This window comes from Pongo abelii, chromosome 8 (genome assembly GCF_028885655.2).
Source record: "Pongo abelii isolate AG06213 chromosome 8, NHGRI_mPonAbe1-v2.0_pri, whole genome shotgun sequence".
Lineage (NCBI taxonomy): Eukaryota > Metazoa > Chordata > Mammalia > Primates > Hominidae > Pongo > Pongo abelii.
In genome coordinates this window covers 36169865-36187742 of record NC_071993.2, presented here as the reverse complement: position 1 = coordinate 36187742, position 17878 = coordinate 36169865, and the positions used below count along the sequence as shown (strand labels likewise).

Sequence of the window (17878 nt, the reverse complement as noted above, 5' to 3'; positions counted from 1 at the left end):
GCCTTGGCCTAACCCCCTGGAGCCAAGGAGGAAACAGCCTCACTCCAGGCTGTGCCTGCTGGGCCCATGGTGGCAGTGGCAGGCCTGCTGGCCTCGGTACCATCTCAGGATCATTCACCCCTTTCCTTGGAGGATATCACATGTCATGCCAGACAGTTCTGCTGGCCCGTGGAATGCCAGAGTACGACAGCCTTGCTTCACCTGTCCTGTCTCTGGGCCCTTTGGTGCAAGCCGGCAGCGCTTCTGCTGAGATGGCCGACTGGATCCATCCATCACATCTGTAATCTCTTTAGCAAATGCTGTCCCACCACCCTTGTGTTGCCTCCAGAGCACACTTTCCCATTTTTTTGCCATATGGATAGACTGAGATTAGAAGATTTGAGATTTCTGAATCTTCAGCTAGAAGATTTGGTTCCTTGTTACTAAATAATTCCTCCTGCTTCTGTTTATCTCTCTCCTCTCACAGTATACTACAAGCAACAAGAGGAACCAGGCTGTGACTTCCACACTGTGCATGGAAATCTCCTTGGCTAAAACATCCACGTTCATTTTTTAAACATTCCACTTTCCACAAAACACTAGAACACTATTTGGTCAGGTCTTTGCCACTTTCTAACAAGGATCACCTTTCCTCTAGCTCCCAGGAATATGCTCTTCACTTCTTTCTGAGACCTTAGCATAAGCACCTTGGACATTCATATTGCCAACAACATTCTGTTCATGATGACATGTGAATGCATCTAAAATGGTAGAGGCATTTTCCACAGCTGTCCTCTTTTCTGAGTCTTCACCAGAATCACCTTTAATGCCCACATTTCTAGCAACAATCCCTTCAAGGCAGTCTTGGGTTTTTCTAATATGCACCTCAAAACTCCTCCTGCCTCTATTCCTTATCAACTTTCAAAGCCACTTCCACATTTTTAGGTATTTGCTACAGCAGCACCTCACTTCCCAGTACCCAAATCTGTATTAGTTGGCTAGGGCTACAGACTAACACAGGTAATAAAGTCCCACCGACTGGGTGGCTTCAACAACAAAAATTTATTTTCTCACAATTCTAGAGGCTACTAGTCCAAGATCAAGGTGTTATTGGGGTTGGTTTCTTCCGAGACCTCTCTCCTTGGCTTGCAGACGCTACCTTCTCTGTGTCCTCACATGACCATCCCTCTGTGTTGTCTGTGTCCTAATCTCTTCTTATGAGGACATCAGACATACTGGATTAGGGCCCACCCTAATGACCCCATTTTAATTTAATTTCCTCTTTAAAAAATATATCTCCAAATATGGTCATATTCTGAGGGTCTGGGGGTTAGGACTTCACACATCTATTTTAGAGGAGCCAATTCAGCCCATATCATGAATAGCATCTGTTACAGGACTCAGTGGGACGGACTCTGGACTTCAAGCTGGGATATGCATTCAATTTATGGTACAGAAAGTGTCTCTAAGCATACTTGAGAACACAGCATTAGGAAAGAGATTTCTAGATCTGTAACTTTCATTTCACCCGCCTAAAACTGACTTGCTGGAGAACAAATCTGTGTGTGCAGGTTCTCCTTCTGGCTTCTTCTTTCCCAGTTGCTCTTCTCCTACCCTGGGAGGGAAAGGCAGGCTGCTCACCCGCCCTTACTAAGGTTCACTGCCTCAGGGGGAAAACCCTCTGAGGAACCCAGGAAAGGGACTATATCCCAAAATGTGGTGCTGGGAAAGTGAATGACTCTAGTGACAGGCTACTTAGACGGTTTCCAGTTTTTGCTTTCAACAAACTGAAGCGGGGGTTGGCAGGCTCATTTAAATAGCCTTTACTAATAGATGGCTGTGTAATTTTAGCATATAATTCAAAAAGTGTTTTAAGACTTGAGTGACACTACTATAATAAAACTCCTCAAAATTTCACCTACTCATCTGAACATGCGCTCTGAACTCACACCAAAGAGGCAAAAGAAGAGAAAGGGGAATAAAACTGATGCTCAGCCTGGTTTCAATAATCATCATACACAAAAATATAAACTAATGAAAGAACAAACTACTGATCTCATTAAGAAATCTATTTTCCATAAGGTTTTACTTTTTATATATTTAATAATTTATACTGACTTTTTTTTTTTTAAATCTAAAATGGAGTCTTGCTCTGTTGCTAAGGCTGGAGTGCAGTAGCACAATCTCGGCTCACTGCAACCTCCGCCTCCTGGGCTCAAGCGATTCTCCTGCCTCAGCCTCCTGAGTAGCTGGGACTACAGGTGAGAGCCACCAGTACCAGCTAATTTTTTGTATTTTTAGTAGAGATGGCATTTCACCATGTTGGCCAGGCTGGCTTGAACTCCTGACCTCAAGTGATCCACTCACCTCAGCCTCCCAAAGTGTTGGGATTACAGCTGTGACCCACTGCACCCAGCTTTAGTATGTCTATATTTTGATCAACTGTGTACTAATGACAACTCAGACCTGAAAGTGTTTTTAATAAATTAGAACATTATCATCCAGAAAACACTACTGCAATTTTGACTTAAATGTACATTTTTGATATGGAGAATTTTGAAGAAGAGGCTAATGTGTGAGGAAACTAGAAAGAAAATAATGAGTTCAAGGAGAAAAAGCAGCAATGTAAAATTTTCACCTCTAAGAAAATGGGTAACTGTGAGTTTCATATTACTCTGGTATATTCAGTCTCCAATGTATACTTTTAACTTTAATATCCTACAATATAAAATATATTGCAAATAACATCCTTTACAACGACTAAAACTTGGGATAAAAATTTTCAAATGTCAACTACAAAGGCCGAGGCGGGCAGATCACCTAAGGTCAGGAGTTTGAGACCAGCCTGGCCAACATGGTAAAACCCCATCTGTACTAAAAATACCAAAAATTAGTCAGGACTAATGGTGGGCGCCTGTAATCCCAGCTACTCAGGAGGCTGAGGCAGGAGAATTGCTTGAACCCGGGAAGCGAAGTTGCAGTGAGCCGAGATCGCGCCATTGGACTCCAGCCTGGGCAACAACAGTGAAACTCTGTCTTTAAAAAAAAAAAAAAAAATGTAGTGGGGATACAAAATTTTCCAAACTACTTCTAGGGATAAACAGGCCAAAATGTATAAAGACCTCCATTATTGTGGTCACTGGCTGGCACCTCCAGAAAGGAATGGAGACACATCCATGCCAAGTACCTCTGCGTAATCAGGAACTGTAAATTCCTGATTTATGTGTGGTTCAGAGCATCCTTTCAGCTATTACCCCTATCAGAAGGAAGTTCCATGCTCCCTCCAATCTTCTGGCAGGGGGAAAACATGTCTATTCCTCCCCAAATATCCATATACACAATTGTTTGATCAGCTTTTCTACAGAGAACATATAGAGTCTTACAGTGTGTTAATCATATAACCAAAGAGTAAACAGTATATTGTAGATGGATCACAGTGGCTCTCAAAACAAACAGTAGAATAAAATATGCAAGAATCTGAACACGCAAGGACTCAGTCTGGCCAGGTTACAACTTTGCCTACTCAGGGCCTTCAGTCCTCAGAGCTCTGCAAGGAAAGCAGAGGAGCACAGGGCACCTGTGCTGCATCTCCCCATGATCTGTTCTCCAGCCTGACAGAGGGCAGTGGAAAAAGGCGGCACTCCAGTTTCTTCAGGAGAACTATTTATGGTCAGACCTTTTAGAAACATCAGGTTTTCCTGAATGCCTCCTTCCTTTGCCCAGCTACGGGAATGTGGGGCACTGATCAAATGCTGCATGAGTCACTAAGGTTCAGCCAGTGGCTCAGATGGCAATGGGGTAGCCTGGGCACCAACAGCTTTCAAAAAAGACAGAAAACAGGCTAAAAAATGATCAATTTTCTTTGGACAAAATATGAAACAGAGTTTTAATATCAGTCCTACTATTCTACTAACCATAGTGCTGGTTCTTCAAAATCTTAATGAGTAAAGCAGCAGCTTCATTCAATACAGTAACTATTATTATTTTGCACTTGAAAAAAAATCCAACCTTATTATAATGTATAATTGTTTAAGGTACTGACTGCCCATCAAAAGAACAGACATTAAGGCTATCATTATCAAAACAATTCTTGATATTAAGTTAATTTCAGCTGAATGAACACTGGCCAACTGTTTTAACTTCTCTGTGTAGAAAAAGAGTTGATGTACAAAAAACAGTTGTTTTTTAAATTAAGTATTAAATGAAACAACTGTAGCTTCAATTGCTTAGAAGAGAAGAAACATAAATTGTGACTGACTTACTAGTCAAGTCACCTGCGCATCTTACTTAATTCTCAGTGCCTCGTTTTCATCTGTAAAATGGGAATAATAACAGTACCGCCTCATGGATAAATGTGAGATGTGAATTAACTCAGAAAAGTCATTTCTTTTGAGCTAGGAAGTGCTCAATATAGGATAGCTGCTGCTGCTGTTGTTATTGTGATTATAAATATTCCTGGTAATTGGGTTTTACTGACTTGAATTTAAACCTTCAATGAGTACAACCTAAGTACCTAGAATTCCAAATGACCTGTTACTTTACCCTCCTATCTTTTTATTTAAAGAGAGAAGGAAAAATTAAAAATGAATGTTTAAAACATCTTCGTAACTGAGGACCAGTACACATCATTTTCATTTGACTACTGTATAATGAATGGTCACTGGGATTAAGAAAGATGAGCCTTTCTTAATCAGCTGGGGATAAACCTCCCCACTTGGTTATTTTGTTGGAGCATTATTGAACCTCTCTAGGCCTCAGTATCCAAATCTGTAACATGGACATCAGTACACATGTCACAGGGTTGCTGAGAGGATTCAACTGACATACGCATGAACTGGGCAATGTGTACCTCCTGACAAATATTTTATAAACATTTCCTCAAAATTTGAAATCAACTAAGAGGATTTTCCACTGATCTTAGGTTTCCATGAAAATTCAGTTTGCTGGCATTTTGGTGAATTAAACCTGGTGGGTTAAGGATAGGAGCACAAAAGGCATCTCCTCCACACCTCTAATGTTCTTCACTGGTCATTTTTCTCTGTTCTCTTTTGTTTTCACGCTTCTGTGGTATCTGCAATTTGCGTTTGTCTCTCACTTCCTTTTGGAAATATAGTTAGGATACAAATCAAAATATTTAAGACCTAGTCTAATTTCATCAGGTATTCTGGCTTTAAGTAGACACACCTAGTCATGGTTGGGGGGCCCTCTGTGGTCTCACAGAACCTGGGCACCACCTAAACCAGGTCACTGGTCATGTACCATCTAACAGGAGGGGACAGCCAGGAAGTCATCATGTGACGTGCTGTTCAGTGTCAAATGATACCAAGCAGCTGAGCAAAGATAATCCCCAATAAAGAAAACAGGCCAGAATTTCTTATACCTCGCACCCAAATGTCCACCTCCTTTATGATATGAATGACAACTATTTTAGTAGCTGTTTTCACCATGAAATATAGTCAAGAATTTTATTTTTCTTACTATATAGTTCTGATTAAAAAAACTTCTTTATGTGTTTCTTACTTTATGTAGTAAAGAACTACAGACACAGGATGAAATTTTATAGGTCTGCAGCAGGAATAAGCTCTGCAACAAATGCCCTAAGAACATAAACAAGCAGTGCTTCAAAGGGTGCCACAACAACGTGTGCCTGCGGAGTCAGTAACCAGAGGCAAGGAGGGCCCTAGGCTGCTGCGGAATCCAGAACCCACATGCCCACGAGTCTGCAGCCCAGGGACGCCCCTGCAGTGGTAGTTGTCACAGGCATTGGGAACGTCCTGCATCTGAGGATTACTGGGGGCAGGGATCTGGGTGTAGACTGAGAAAGAGCTGGTAACCTCCAGCTTAAAGGCCCCTTGAGGAGGTTTGCCAAACAAAAAGTATGAGAAAAGTTTTAGCAACAATAATGTCAGAAGTGACTACAAATCATAAGGAACTGTAAGTCAAGTAGTGCTATCTGATTGTTTTCTATAATTCCTTCTTCCCCAAGGGCTCTGAACTCAGTTCCTGGATTCCCAGTCCCTAGAGACCCCCCAGACAATAGTCTGCAGGTGTCCTACTAATAATCCTCAACTAAATTGAAGACTGGCCCATCTGAGAAACCCTGACACTGCCCGGAGAGTGAGGGGAGTGGACAGCTCTCAGTCCCCACAACCCCCAAGGCCGATGCCCCTCCCTGAGCCCTGTTCATGCTGCAAGTGGGATCCCCAGGGACACAAGGCTGACCTGAAGCAACTGAACCTGCAAAACATGACAAAGCAGTGGATGTTTTCTCTGTGAAACTAAACAAAAATGTAAAATATTTTAGCTTTTGTGCTTTTTGGATTGCCTTATTGCCCACAAAGGACTGTATGGGGGCATTACTCTCTGTGATCAGTCTGCAGTGAGATACAAAGCCCAAATATAAACCATCACAGGCTGCTATCAGTGCTGGACCACACCTTTCTAATTAAAGGAGTGTCTGCCTACAATATAGTTTCCGTAAACCAGTTTCACAAAACCAGGAGGTGTTACCAGTACCTGTTCATGATCCACATGATGAGAAATGCAGGTTTTCATATGTAATATTCCACAGCCATGCCCCTGTTGTAACAGCTCACAACAGACATTCAGTCAAATGCATGCATTCTGTGCTATACAGACCATTAAAAAAGGAGGCAGCTTTCTTTCCAAACGGTCTGGCCAAGACTCTGATGACCACCCCCCTCTGCCCCCGCCACTCACATGTCCTCCACCGTGATGTCTTTCAGGATCTGGCAGTAATCCACATTCCATACAGCCTGGTCATCCCACACCTTGGAGGCCAGCAGGATCGCCCCTAAAACAATCCGCTTCCAGTTGGCCGGACAGATATCTATCTCTGCGTATGTTAAAAGTCTTTCAAGGTACACCTGGGAAGACAAGACAATGCCAGAGCTAAGTGATTTGTTTTCTCCTAAACACCAGCACACCTCAAGAAATGCTAAAATATTATGTATTACATCCACCTTTAAATGGGAATTTATTACCCAATCATACTTATTTTTAAAAGGCCAAAGGGCTCAATAAGTCTGATGAAACATGGGCTAAAAGTCCCACTCCATTAGTGGACAGTGTGGGTGCAGCTGGATCTTAAACAGACTCTGTGGAGGAAACAATTCCAGGAAGCACAGGCTAATTTCTCACTCTATCAACTATGATATCCATACATGTTAATGAATGTTCCAACAGAAAGGATAGAGAATGTATAGAGTATACACTTTTTTTTTTGTTTGTAGTTTTTTTAAATTAAGCTTTTTGTTTTGAGATAACTATAGATATACATGCAGTTGTTGATAAGCCTATCTTTTAGTTATTGTAGTAAAATATACACAACATATAATTTACCATTTAACCATTTTCAGTTCAGCGGCATTAGTACATTCACACTGTTGTGCTGTTTCTGCAGTGTGGTGGTTACCACATTTACCTGACACACTGCTGTGCAACCATCACCACTATCTATCTCCAGAACTTTATCATCTTCCCAAACTGAAACTCTACACCCATTAAATAATAATCCCCCACTTCCTCCCTCTCCACAGGTCCGGGCAACTACCATTCTCTATGAATCCGACTATTCTCGGCACATCATATTGGTAGAATAATAAAATATGCGTCCTTTTCTGTCTGGCTTATTATCACTTTGCATAATGTCCCCAAGGTTCATCCATGTTGTGGCATGGGTCAGAACTTCCTTTTTAAGGCTGAACAATATTCAACTGTATGCATATACCCCATCGTGTTTATCCATTCATCTGTCAACGAACATCTGAGCTGTTCCCTCCATGTGGCTATTGTGAACAATGCAGCTATGAACACTGGTGTATAAATATCTGTTTGAATCTGTGCTTTTAATTCCTTTGGGTACATACCCAGAGGTGGAATTGCTGGATCATAGGGTAATCGTATGTTCAATTTTTGAGGAGCTGCCATATCATTTGCCACTGTATGCGCCATTTCACATTTTGGCAATGCACAAGGATTCCAATTTCTCCACATCCTCCCTAATACTTCTTATTTTCTGTTTTGTTTTGGTAATAGTCATCCTAACGGGTGTGAAGTCGTATATCACTGTGATTATGATTTTACATACCTATTTTTAAACCATTAAAATGATTGGAAAATAAAACCAAGTAATACAGGATTTCTAAACTGACAGTTTAGGTTGAAGACAGACATCAGAAATATCTACAAAGCCCATTAAGTTGGGCCATGAGGTAAGAATGTCTTTTTTAGTTTCCCATAGTAAAACTCTGTTTATTATTGATAGTACGTCTTACACTTCTCTGAACTATGAAATTACTACTACAGTTTTTATCAAATGCATTTGCAAAGTGAAAATGTAACAGAAAAAAAAACAAAATTAAACAGACACCATCCATGCTATTTTTAAGAACTTGCAGATAAAACCCATTAATGTTATAATTATTCATAGTATATAATGTCCATAAAGTCTTAAATATTACAAAACGCAAAAAGGTACATGTGGAAAGGCAAATGTTTACACATAAATAAAATACAGATTATTTTCAGTTAAATGATATCAACACTCCCAAATGGAATGGGAAAGGTTCTTTTTGTTTTGTTTTGTTTTTTAAAAAAAGGAAGAATTCACACCTGTTACTTCATTAGGATGTCTTTGAGGAAGCGGCTGAACTTTAGGAAGTTCTTGAGAAAAAGGGTAATTAGCACTGATTGGGAGAGGTCTCTTACGCAATGTGAATGCACAAGGCCTGTGAAGGGGACCCAACAATCACAGAAGGTGGGCTGCTCTGGAAGACCCCCAGCTCCCGGCTTGCACAGCTAGGTAGGTGCTATTCTCTGGGACAGGGTGCACTGGGGAGGAAGAGGTTGGTAAAAGATCACAGGCCTGACTCTGGACGCTTTCTGTCTTGAAATGTCCCAGTGGATGCCACATAAGTAGTGAACATGCAGGTCTGGAGCTCCAAGAAGACAGCACTGGGGTGCCAGTTTGAGAGTCTGTGACAGGCAGACAGAGCAAAGCCAGGGGCAAGGGACCTTAGGGAGGCTTAAGAACTAAGAAAAGGAGGGGCTGGGCCTGAGACTGGAGGGACCCTTCCATTCTAAGGCCTGGAGACAGGATGAAGGGGTAACAAAGAAGAGGGGGGAGTAAAACCTCGTAAGTGGTGCTCTTGTTTGAGTCTTGTAATAGTTTGGAAAAGAACTTCTAAGGCAAAGCTGTGTTTGCAAGTGCCTAAACTAGGCTTACAACATCATATGGGGCATTTGAGAAGTAAACTGAAGTGGCCTCTTGTACAATAAAACATTAAATTGGAGGAGCAAGGACTCTAGAGGCAGTGACTGTGCAGGTGGAGGGGCAGGAGAAGCAGCAGGCATGGGGGATTCAGCAGGGAGGCCAGGGAGAAAAGGGCAAGGGAGTAAGGGTAGAGGGACAAAAGGAGTGGGGAGGGAAGACAGGGTGGAAGAGGGGGACAGAGGAACAATCCTTAATGGAAGCAAAACTCTGGGCAGATTAAGGACAAAAAGACCACCAGCGAGCAGCACAGGGTTATGAGCAGTGTAGGGTCATGGGCCATGAGCAGCGCAGGGTCACGAACAGTGTAGGGTCATGGGCCATGAGGAGCACAGGGTCACGAGCACTGTAGGGTCATGGGCCACGAGCAGCACAGGGTCACATACAGCATAGGGTCACGTGGCTTGACCAGCTACTCTGCAGAGCCCCCTACCCCTCATCTCTAAACCACAGACAGAGTGAGAGGGTCTAACGCTCCCCAAAGCAACCAGAAGCTTCCTTGTGGCTTATTTTGCCAGGTGCAGTTGTGAAACCCCTGAGAAACTGGTGAGGTGGGGAGGGGCAGGTCAGACTCTTCTCTGCCTCTTCGAGAGAAGGAGTTTGGCATGACAAGGGGCAGGGGGTATGAGGGACACGGAGTTGGCACCCAACTGTTTGCTGAATGAAAACATCCATGACTAATGGTTTCTTGCTTAAAAAGATTATTGTTCTGTGTTCAGATTACTTTTCTGTGTTCAGTGCTTTACTAATGAAACAGCAGTTTTTTAAATCTTAAAAACTTGGATTTTTATGGCTTACTTATCAGATGTTCCTTAGAATGGATCAGGGCACTGTACTGAAGACAAAGTAAAAATCCTAAAAAGAAAGTACGGTTAACCCCTGAACAACACAGGTTTGAGCTGTGTGGATCCACTAATACACAGATTTTTTCCGTAACAGTTACACCGAATGCACCTGCCTCTCCTGCCTCCCTTCCACCTTCTCCACCTCTTTCACTTCCACAGCCCCAGGGGCAGCAAGACCAACCCCTCCTCCCCTCCTCAGTCTACTCAACGCGAAAACGACCAGGATGACAACCTTTATGATGATCTACTCCACTTAATGAATGGGAAATATATTTTCTTGGCTGGGTGCGGTGGCTCAAGCCTGTAATCCCAGCACGTCGGGAGGCCAAGGTGGGCAGATCACAAGGTCAGGAGATCGAGACCATCCTGGCCAACATGGTGAAACCCCGTCTCTACTAAAAATACAAAAATTAGCTGGGCATGGTGTGCGTGCCTGTGGTCCCAGCTACTTGGGAGGCTGAGGCAGGAGAACTGCTTGAACCCGGGAGGCGGAGGCTGCAGTGAGCCAAGATCGTGAAACTGCACTCCAGCCTGGGTGACAGAGCAAGACTCCGTCTCATAAAATATATGTATATATTTATGTATATATATATTTGTCCTTATTTTCTTAACATTTTCTTTTCTCTGGCTTACTTCATTGTAAGAATACGGTATAGCACACATATAACATGCAAAATAAATAATAATCAAATGTTTATGTTACAGGTAAGGCTTTCAGTCAACAGTAGGCTATTAAGTTTTGGGGGGTCAAAAGTTACATGTGGATTTTCAACTGTGCAGGGTTCCATGCCTCTAACCCTGGAGTTGTTCATGGGTCAAGTGGAGTAACATGTTTCAAAACCCAAAGGCAAATAGCCAATACGCTGTAGTAAGAGGTTCTAAGTATACTGACAATAAAATGGAAAACTATTACAGGGAAAGACCACCTTGACCTTCCCAAATTAGTTGGGTGACCCTCTGCTTGCTCCAGTGCTGCATTTATCTCACTGTAGTGTAAGGGCCTCTTCCCTGAATAGGAAGCCTGGATAAACCCTCATCTCATCCCCAGTATGCGCAGCATCTAGCCCAGGGGCCGGCAGAGCGTGCTCCCTGAATGCTTCATGGGCACATGGGGTCCTGCAGGGACGACAAGGGGCCGCATCCACACAGGGCTCCGGCAGGCTCCTGAAAGAGCTATGGAAGGACAGATTTCCAGGCCAAAGGAAGTCGGCGGGACTACATACGAGTGATTCGCTAGTAAAACGACCACAAATAATGGCGTTCAGGAAAGAGAACTGCATCGACAAGGCGTAGTGAATTAAGGAAAACTGAGTCCTTGGCTTGTGAGACAGGTGCAGTGGTGAACAACAAAGTTCAGAGGAGGCAGCTATGGGCACATGGGAAGCCAAAGAGACCTTCAAATAAGGCCCAGGAAGTCATGAAGCACGGCATTGTAACTGCACTGGAAAGGGCTTTGTGGGGGTTTCCAAGGGTCCTTCACTCAACAATAGCATTTGAGTGTGACAACTGTTGGTAGAAAAAAGAAAGTCACTCAAGAGAGCTGAATAACCTTATCAATTTTTGGAGATTTTCATTTTTAACGGCATTTATTAAGTTTGAACAGAAAGAATAAACTAATGTTTTAGATCATAATTGTCCTGTGTGAACATCATAACTCTTCAGATAAAGATCTAGGTGAGGCTCAGTGGAATTCTAGCTGGCATTGACCTTAGGGCCCCAGGCTGCGTATTTTACAAAAGCTGATGACAAACTCCTCTCACTCTCCAACAAAGAGACAACCAGAAAATGTGCAATACCACTGTGCTGAGAGCAGAAAACGGGGACTGGACCTAAGTAAATCTCCAGATCATTAAAGCAGCAGAAAAAGAAGACTGTGACTCAATCTTCACCCAGACCCCGGAGATTCCACTCCTTTACAGACATGAGGCGCTCGAACCTCCCAAGCTCTCTGCAGAGGTCAGTGCTCACTGGCTCAGTACAAAAAGCTGACTACATTTTCTTCTGACTTTGTAACTTACCTTAGTTGATGAATATTAATAACTATATTAGTAATATTTAAGAGAATACTTAATGTTTGGGGAAAAAACAAACAGTCATGAACCAGGTGTGATATTCCATTACGGCTAACTGAAGCAATCAGGCAACACAATACATCCTGTAACAGGGAAAGCAGTTGCTATATTGGGAGATAAGGCATTCATGGTAAGCTAGACTTAAAAATATGTAATTTAGCAAAACTTGCCAATAAAACTATAGTCAAGGGTCAGCTGCAACTTCTTTAGTAAACTCCCACTTGGATATTTTAACTCTCTGCCAAGTAAAATAATACATGGTTGATTTTTCTAAACAATATCCCACGACCATTGCTAACAGGTCACTCTTACTCAATTAAGTTTTCAGATTTAATTCATGAGAATGACTATCCTAAGAAATCTCTCTGGAAACCACAGGTTAATGAGCAACTATGCAGCTACAAAGAGGCATCAGCTGACTGCACATCACAAAGCTGTTCAGAGGCATTTGGAGGGGATAAAACTTGTGGAATTGAGGATGTATGCAAATGAGATCCCAATGATGCTGAAATTATTCCAATCCGATTTTAAAGAGTAATACTAGGCCAGTTAATTGTCTGAATCTGTACCAGATATAATTTCCTTCTGGACTTTAATCCTGCCATCTTTCAGCTGTTTGGTTTGGATGATTAGAGCACGTTCCAATACGGCTGAGGTTGAAATCATACGGGTGAAGACTGTGAAGTGAGTTGGTAGCTTCATTCCATTCTCAATTATACCCTAATTCCAGAGTGCCGTCTCATAAACATACTATTTTGGGGGAATGGGGGTAGCTACCTAAACTCCCTGTATTCAGCAATGCTCCATAAATTACCACTTTTATGGCCAAAAAAAATTATTTTAAAGGAGTAATTATTATTTTCTGTTTATAAAATTTCTGCCAGTTTCACATTTGGATTCTTTTTGTACCTGATGCTGGAAGATTTTCCAATAGCCTGGAATACACATTTATATTATGAATATAGGTTAATAAATTAATATAAAGTATAATCTTTCCCCTAAACTACAGCAATAACCTCCTTGCTGGTATCCCTGGAGAGATCTTAATACAAATCTTACATGATTCTGTTGGTATCCTGTGGATATGGGTTACAGTGTGTCCCCTCTTCCAAAATGCATATGTTGAAGTCCTAACCCCAAGTGCCTCAGAATAAGGCCTTATTTGGAGACAAGGCCTTTACAGAGGTAGTGGAGTTAAAACGAGGTCATTAGGGCAGGACCTAATACAATATGATTGGGGCCCTTACATAAAGGGGAAACTTGGAGACAGACATGCACACAGGAGAACACTGCATGAGCATGAGGCTGGGCACCCACACATTGTAATATGTCAGAGAGAGGCCTGGAGCAGAACCTTCCCTCACAGCCCTTGGAACTAACCCGGCCAGTGCCTTGATTTCGGACTTCTGGCCTCCAGGACTGGGAGACAATGAAGTTCTGGTGTTGAAGCCACCCAGTGTGCAGTACATTGTTCTGGCAGCCCCAGGGAATTAACAGAATATCTGTCTAAAGACCTTGATGGCTCCCTCCCACCTGAAGCAAAGCTGGCAATTCACAGGCTGGGAGTAGCTCACAGACAGGTTTCGTTCGGCTTGGAGATTCTTTTAAAAATCTCAGCTAACAACAGGGAACGTTCAAAAATAAGTCTGGGTTTCTTTGAACACTGGAAGGCCCCAGCCCCTCATTTCTACATGGCAAGGATTAGTCATGTTGTGATTTTCAAATGTTACTGAGTGTACATGCATGCACACACATGAACACATGCTTGCTTAGCATTTGCCATCAGTAACAACCCCCTCTGCCCTCTAAATGCAGGCCTTTGCAGCCCAGGAAATGATCCTGATCATCTATCTAAAAATGTATATAAGCAGAAGAGAAAGAACAAAACAGCACAGTGTGCAGCAAAGAGTGAACACAGCAAGCCTGAGACTGCCATGCTCAGAACAGGCTGCTTCTGGGGCTGACCTCAGTTGGCATTTGAAGAGTGTCCATTTCAGGAGGGCTCCTAGCATTCCCAGGACAGGTTAAGAGCAGCTCACTATGCACACAAGGTGTACAAACAAGGTGGTTTATGCTGAGCCTGCTTTCCTTCTGGGACTCTGGAATTTTGATATGTGCTAAACAGAGGATGTCTGCATAACCAATACTCAACACAAACCTTGGGTGCTGTCTCTAATGGGCTTTGCTGGTGGACAACATCTTAGAAGTATAGTTATACGTCATTTAACAATGGGTACATTCTGAAAAATGCTTCATTAGGCAATTCAATCCTTGTGGGAATACCAGAGTGCACTTACACAAAAGCAGGTGCTACGGCCTACTATTAACCTAGGCTGTGTGGTATGACCTATTGCTCCAAGACTGCAAACCTGTATAGCATGTGACTGTACTGAATACTGTTGGTAACTGGAACACAATGATGAGTATTTATATATCTAAATATATCTAAACAAAGACAAAGTACCATAAAAATATGGTATTGAAGATAAAAATGGTCCACCTGTACAGTGCACTTACAGTAAATGGAGCTTGCAGGACTGGAAGTTGCTCTGGATAAGTGAGTGAGTGGTGAGTGAATGTGAATCCTAGGGCATTACTGTACACTACTGTGGACTTGATAAATGCTGTACATTTAGGCTCTATTAAATTTATGAAAAAGATTTTCTGTAATAATAAATTAACCTTAGCTTACTGTAACTTTATAAACTTTAAAAAATTTTTAAACTTTGGACTCTTTTGTAATAACGCTTAGATAAAAACATACATTATACAGCTGTACAAAAATATTTTCTCTCTTTATATCCTTACTCTACAAGCTATTTTATATTTAAGTTAGTTTTTAATTTCTAAACTTTTTGTTAAAAACTAAGACATCAACACACATTAGCCTAGACCTACACAGAGTGAGGATGATCAATATCGCTGTTTTCTGCCTCCACATCTTGCCCCACTGCCAGGTCTCCAGAGGCAATAATACACACAAAGCAGTGGTCTCCTGACTGCTTCCAGAACACCTCTTGAAGGACCTGCCTAAGGCTGTTTCACAGTTAACTTTTTTTTAAAAAATAAGTAGGAGTACATTCTAAAGTAAGAATAAAAAGTATAGTAAACACATAAAACAGTAACAGAGTCGTTTATTATCAAGTATTATATGTACCGTGCACATGCTAGACTTTTACATGTCTGACAGCACAGGTTTGCTTATATCAGTATCACCACAAACACGTGAAACCTAGGATACGCTAGGATGTTATGACGTCACTAGGCGACAGGAATTTCTGAGCTCCACTATAATCTTCCGGACAAATGTCATATATGTGGTCCATCGTTGACTGAAACACCATTATGTGGCACATGACCGTATTGTTACAGCTCATTTCTGGGGGATCAACTGTGTCCTGTATGACTCCAGTGGGAGAGGACTCTTTCCTTCAGACTTCGACCCACGGGCCCTCCCCTTTTTGCTGATTTTGCATTGTACCCTGACATTGTAATATGTCATAGCTGTAGAACTATATGCTGGGTCCTGTGAGTCCTTTTAGTGAATAATCAAACCTGAGGTGGTCTTGAGGACTCCCAACACACACAGTATTTTACAAATGGCAGGCTGCACCCGATTAGTGGGATTTTAAACAAATATACAAGATTATGAACAGCATTCTTTACTGAAATTTTTTAAAAAATGAAACAGATGTTAAAGAGTACATCTAACAAGTTGAGGTATCTGTTTATGAAATCCTGGGCAGTGGTGTGCGCTAAGATGAACATAATTTGTATTGCACTTGCCTTTAACTTTACTGAATTTGCATAAGCATGGCAACTCTTAGACTCCCTGTCACTAAGTTTAGATAACTAGTGACTTGACCACCACTTGTTATTTGCTAGCAATTGGAGGAACAACTGAATATGTCTGGACTCATCACTGAATAGATGCCACCTGAATAACAGCTTTTGAATTCCTCAGAATCTATTAAAAGTGACCCATAAAGGAAGTCTTTCAGGGTCAGACTCAATTGATTCTACAGTCACTTCACCATCAGAGCACCAGACTCTGAGAAGGGATTTGGAGGCTGCAGTTCAGGGGTTGAATGGCAGGCATCGGACAGCCATGCAGCAATGGCTGGGCCCTGCCAAGGCCTCCCCAGGCTGAGACCCAACCCCACTTGGCATGACCAGTGGTCCTGACAGGCTGATATAACAAGCACTCTTCTCAGAATGCATCACCTAGGGAGGTGGAACACAACTGCCTGCATAAGTGTGGGTTGCACAGAGTGACCTCATTCCAAGGATACACAGTACAGAAAGTAGAGAAAAAGAGTGACTACAAAGCAGAGAAACCTGACAAACACAACCTCAGCCACGGATCAAGGTTATCATCAATAGTCATGAGTCATGTTGATCAAATGTATCTTTGATGTGATGTGATAAAAATGGTGCTTTACCTTTGTTATTTTCTTCCAAAAAAACATATAATCCCAGTCTAATCATGACAAAAACATCAGACAAATCCCAAGTTAGAGACATTCTACAAAAAAACTAGCCAGCACTCCTCAAAACTGTCAAGATCATCAAAAACAAGGAAAGCCTGAGAAACTATCACAGCCAAGAGGAGACTAGGGAGACACAGCAACTAGATACAATATGGTGTCCTGGATGGGATCCTAAAGAAGAAAAGGGATGCCAGGTAATGACAACTAGATACAATATGGTGTCCTGGATGGGAGCCTAAAGAAAAAAAAGGATGCTGGGTAACGACAACTAGATACAATATGGTGTCCTGGATGGGATCCTAAAGAAGAAAAGGGATGCTGGATAATGACAACTAGATACAATATGGTGTCCCGGATGGGATCCTAAAGAAGAAAAGGGATGCTGGATAATGACAACTAGATACAACATGGTGTCCTGGATGGGATCCTAAAGAAGAAAAGGGATGCTGGGTAATGACAACTAGATACAAGATGGTGTCTTGGATGGGATCCTAAAGAAGAAAAGGGATGCTGGGTAGAAACTAAGTTAACTGGAGTAAAAATGAACTTCAGTTAATAATAATATATGGGCAGGTATGGTGGCTCACACCTGTAATCCTAGCACTCTGGGAGGCCGAGGAGGAAGAGTCACTTGAGGACAGGAGTTCAAAGCCGGCCTGGGCAACACAGCAAGACCCAGTCTCTACAAAATATTTTTAAAAATTAAGCAAGTATGAAGGTGCACAGCTGTAGTTCCAGCTACTCAGGAGGCTGCAGGGACAGGATCACTTGAGCACAGGAGTTTGAGGCTGCAGAGAGCCATGAATGGTGCCAATGCACTCTAGCCAGGGCAACAGAATGAGATCCGTCGCAAAAATAATAGTTAGAATAATAATATACCAGTATCAGTTCATTAAGTGTAACAAATAGATCACACTAAGATACTAAATTATGTACATTATATCATATAATTTTATAATATTATAGATGTTAAAAATAAACTGGATGTGGGATTTATAGGAACTCTGCTTTCTTCACAATTTTTATGTAAATCTAAAACTAATTTAAAACAAAAGTTTATTAAAAAATACATCTATGGAAATGAAAGTATAACCCAGCAAAACTTATGCAATGCAACTAAAGCTTAGAAATTCATAACTGTAGATGCCTGTATTAAAAAAAAATCTCAAATCAATAACCTAACTTTCCACATTAAGCAAC

The 17878-nt window shown here is 41.9% G+C and overlaps 1 protein-coding gene across 17 annotated transcripts in view; it reads right to left on the bottom strand.

Moving 5' to 3' along the window:
- The window catches only part of CCNY (cyclin Y), a 308606-nt gene that overhangs the window by 9856 nt on the left and 280872 nt on the right, over positions 1-17878 (bottom strand). For all 17 annotated transcript variants that reach the window (XM_054523222.2, XM_054523223.2, XM_054523221.2 and 14 more), the window contains one exon: positions 6700-6866. In XM_054523222.2, coding sequence (XP_054379197.1) covers positions 6700-6866 — 167 coding nt within the window. The remainder of the gene's footprint in view (positions 1-6699; positions 6867-17878) is intronic.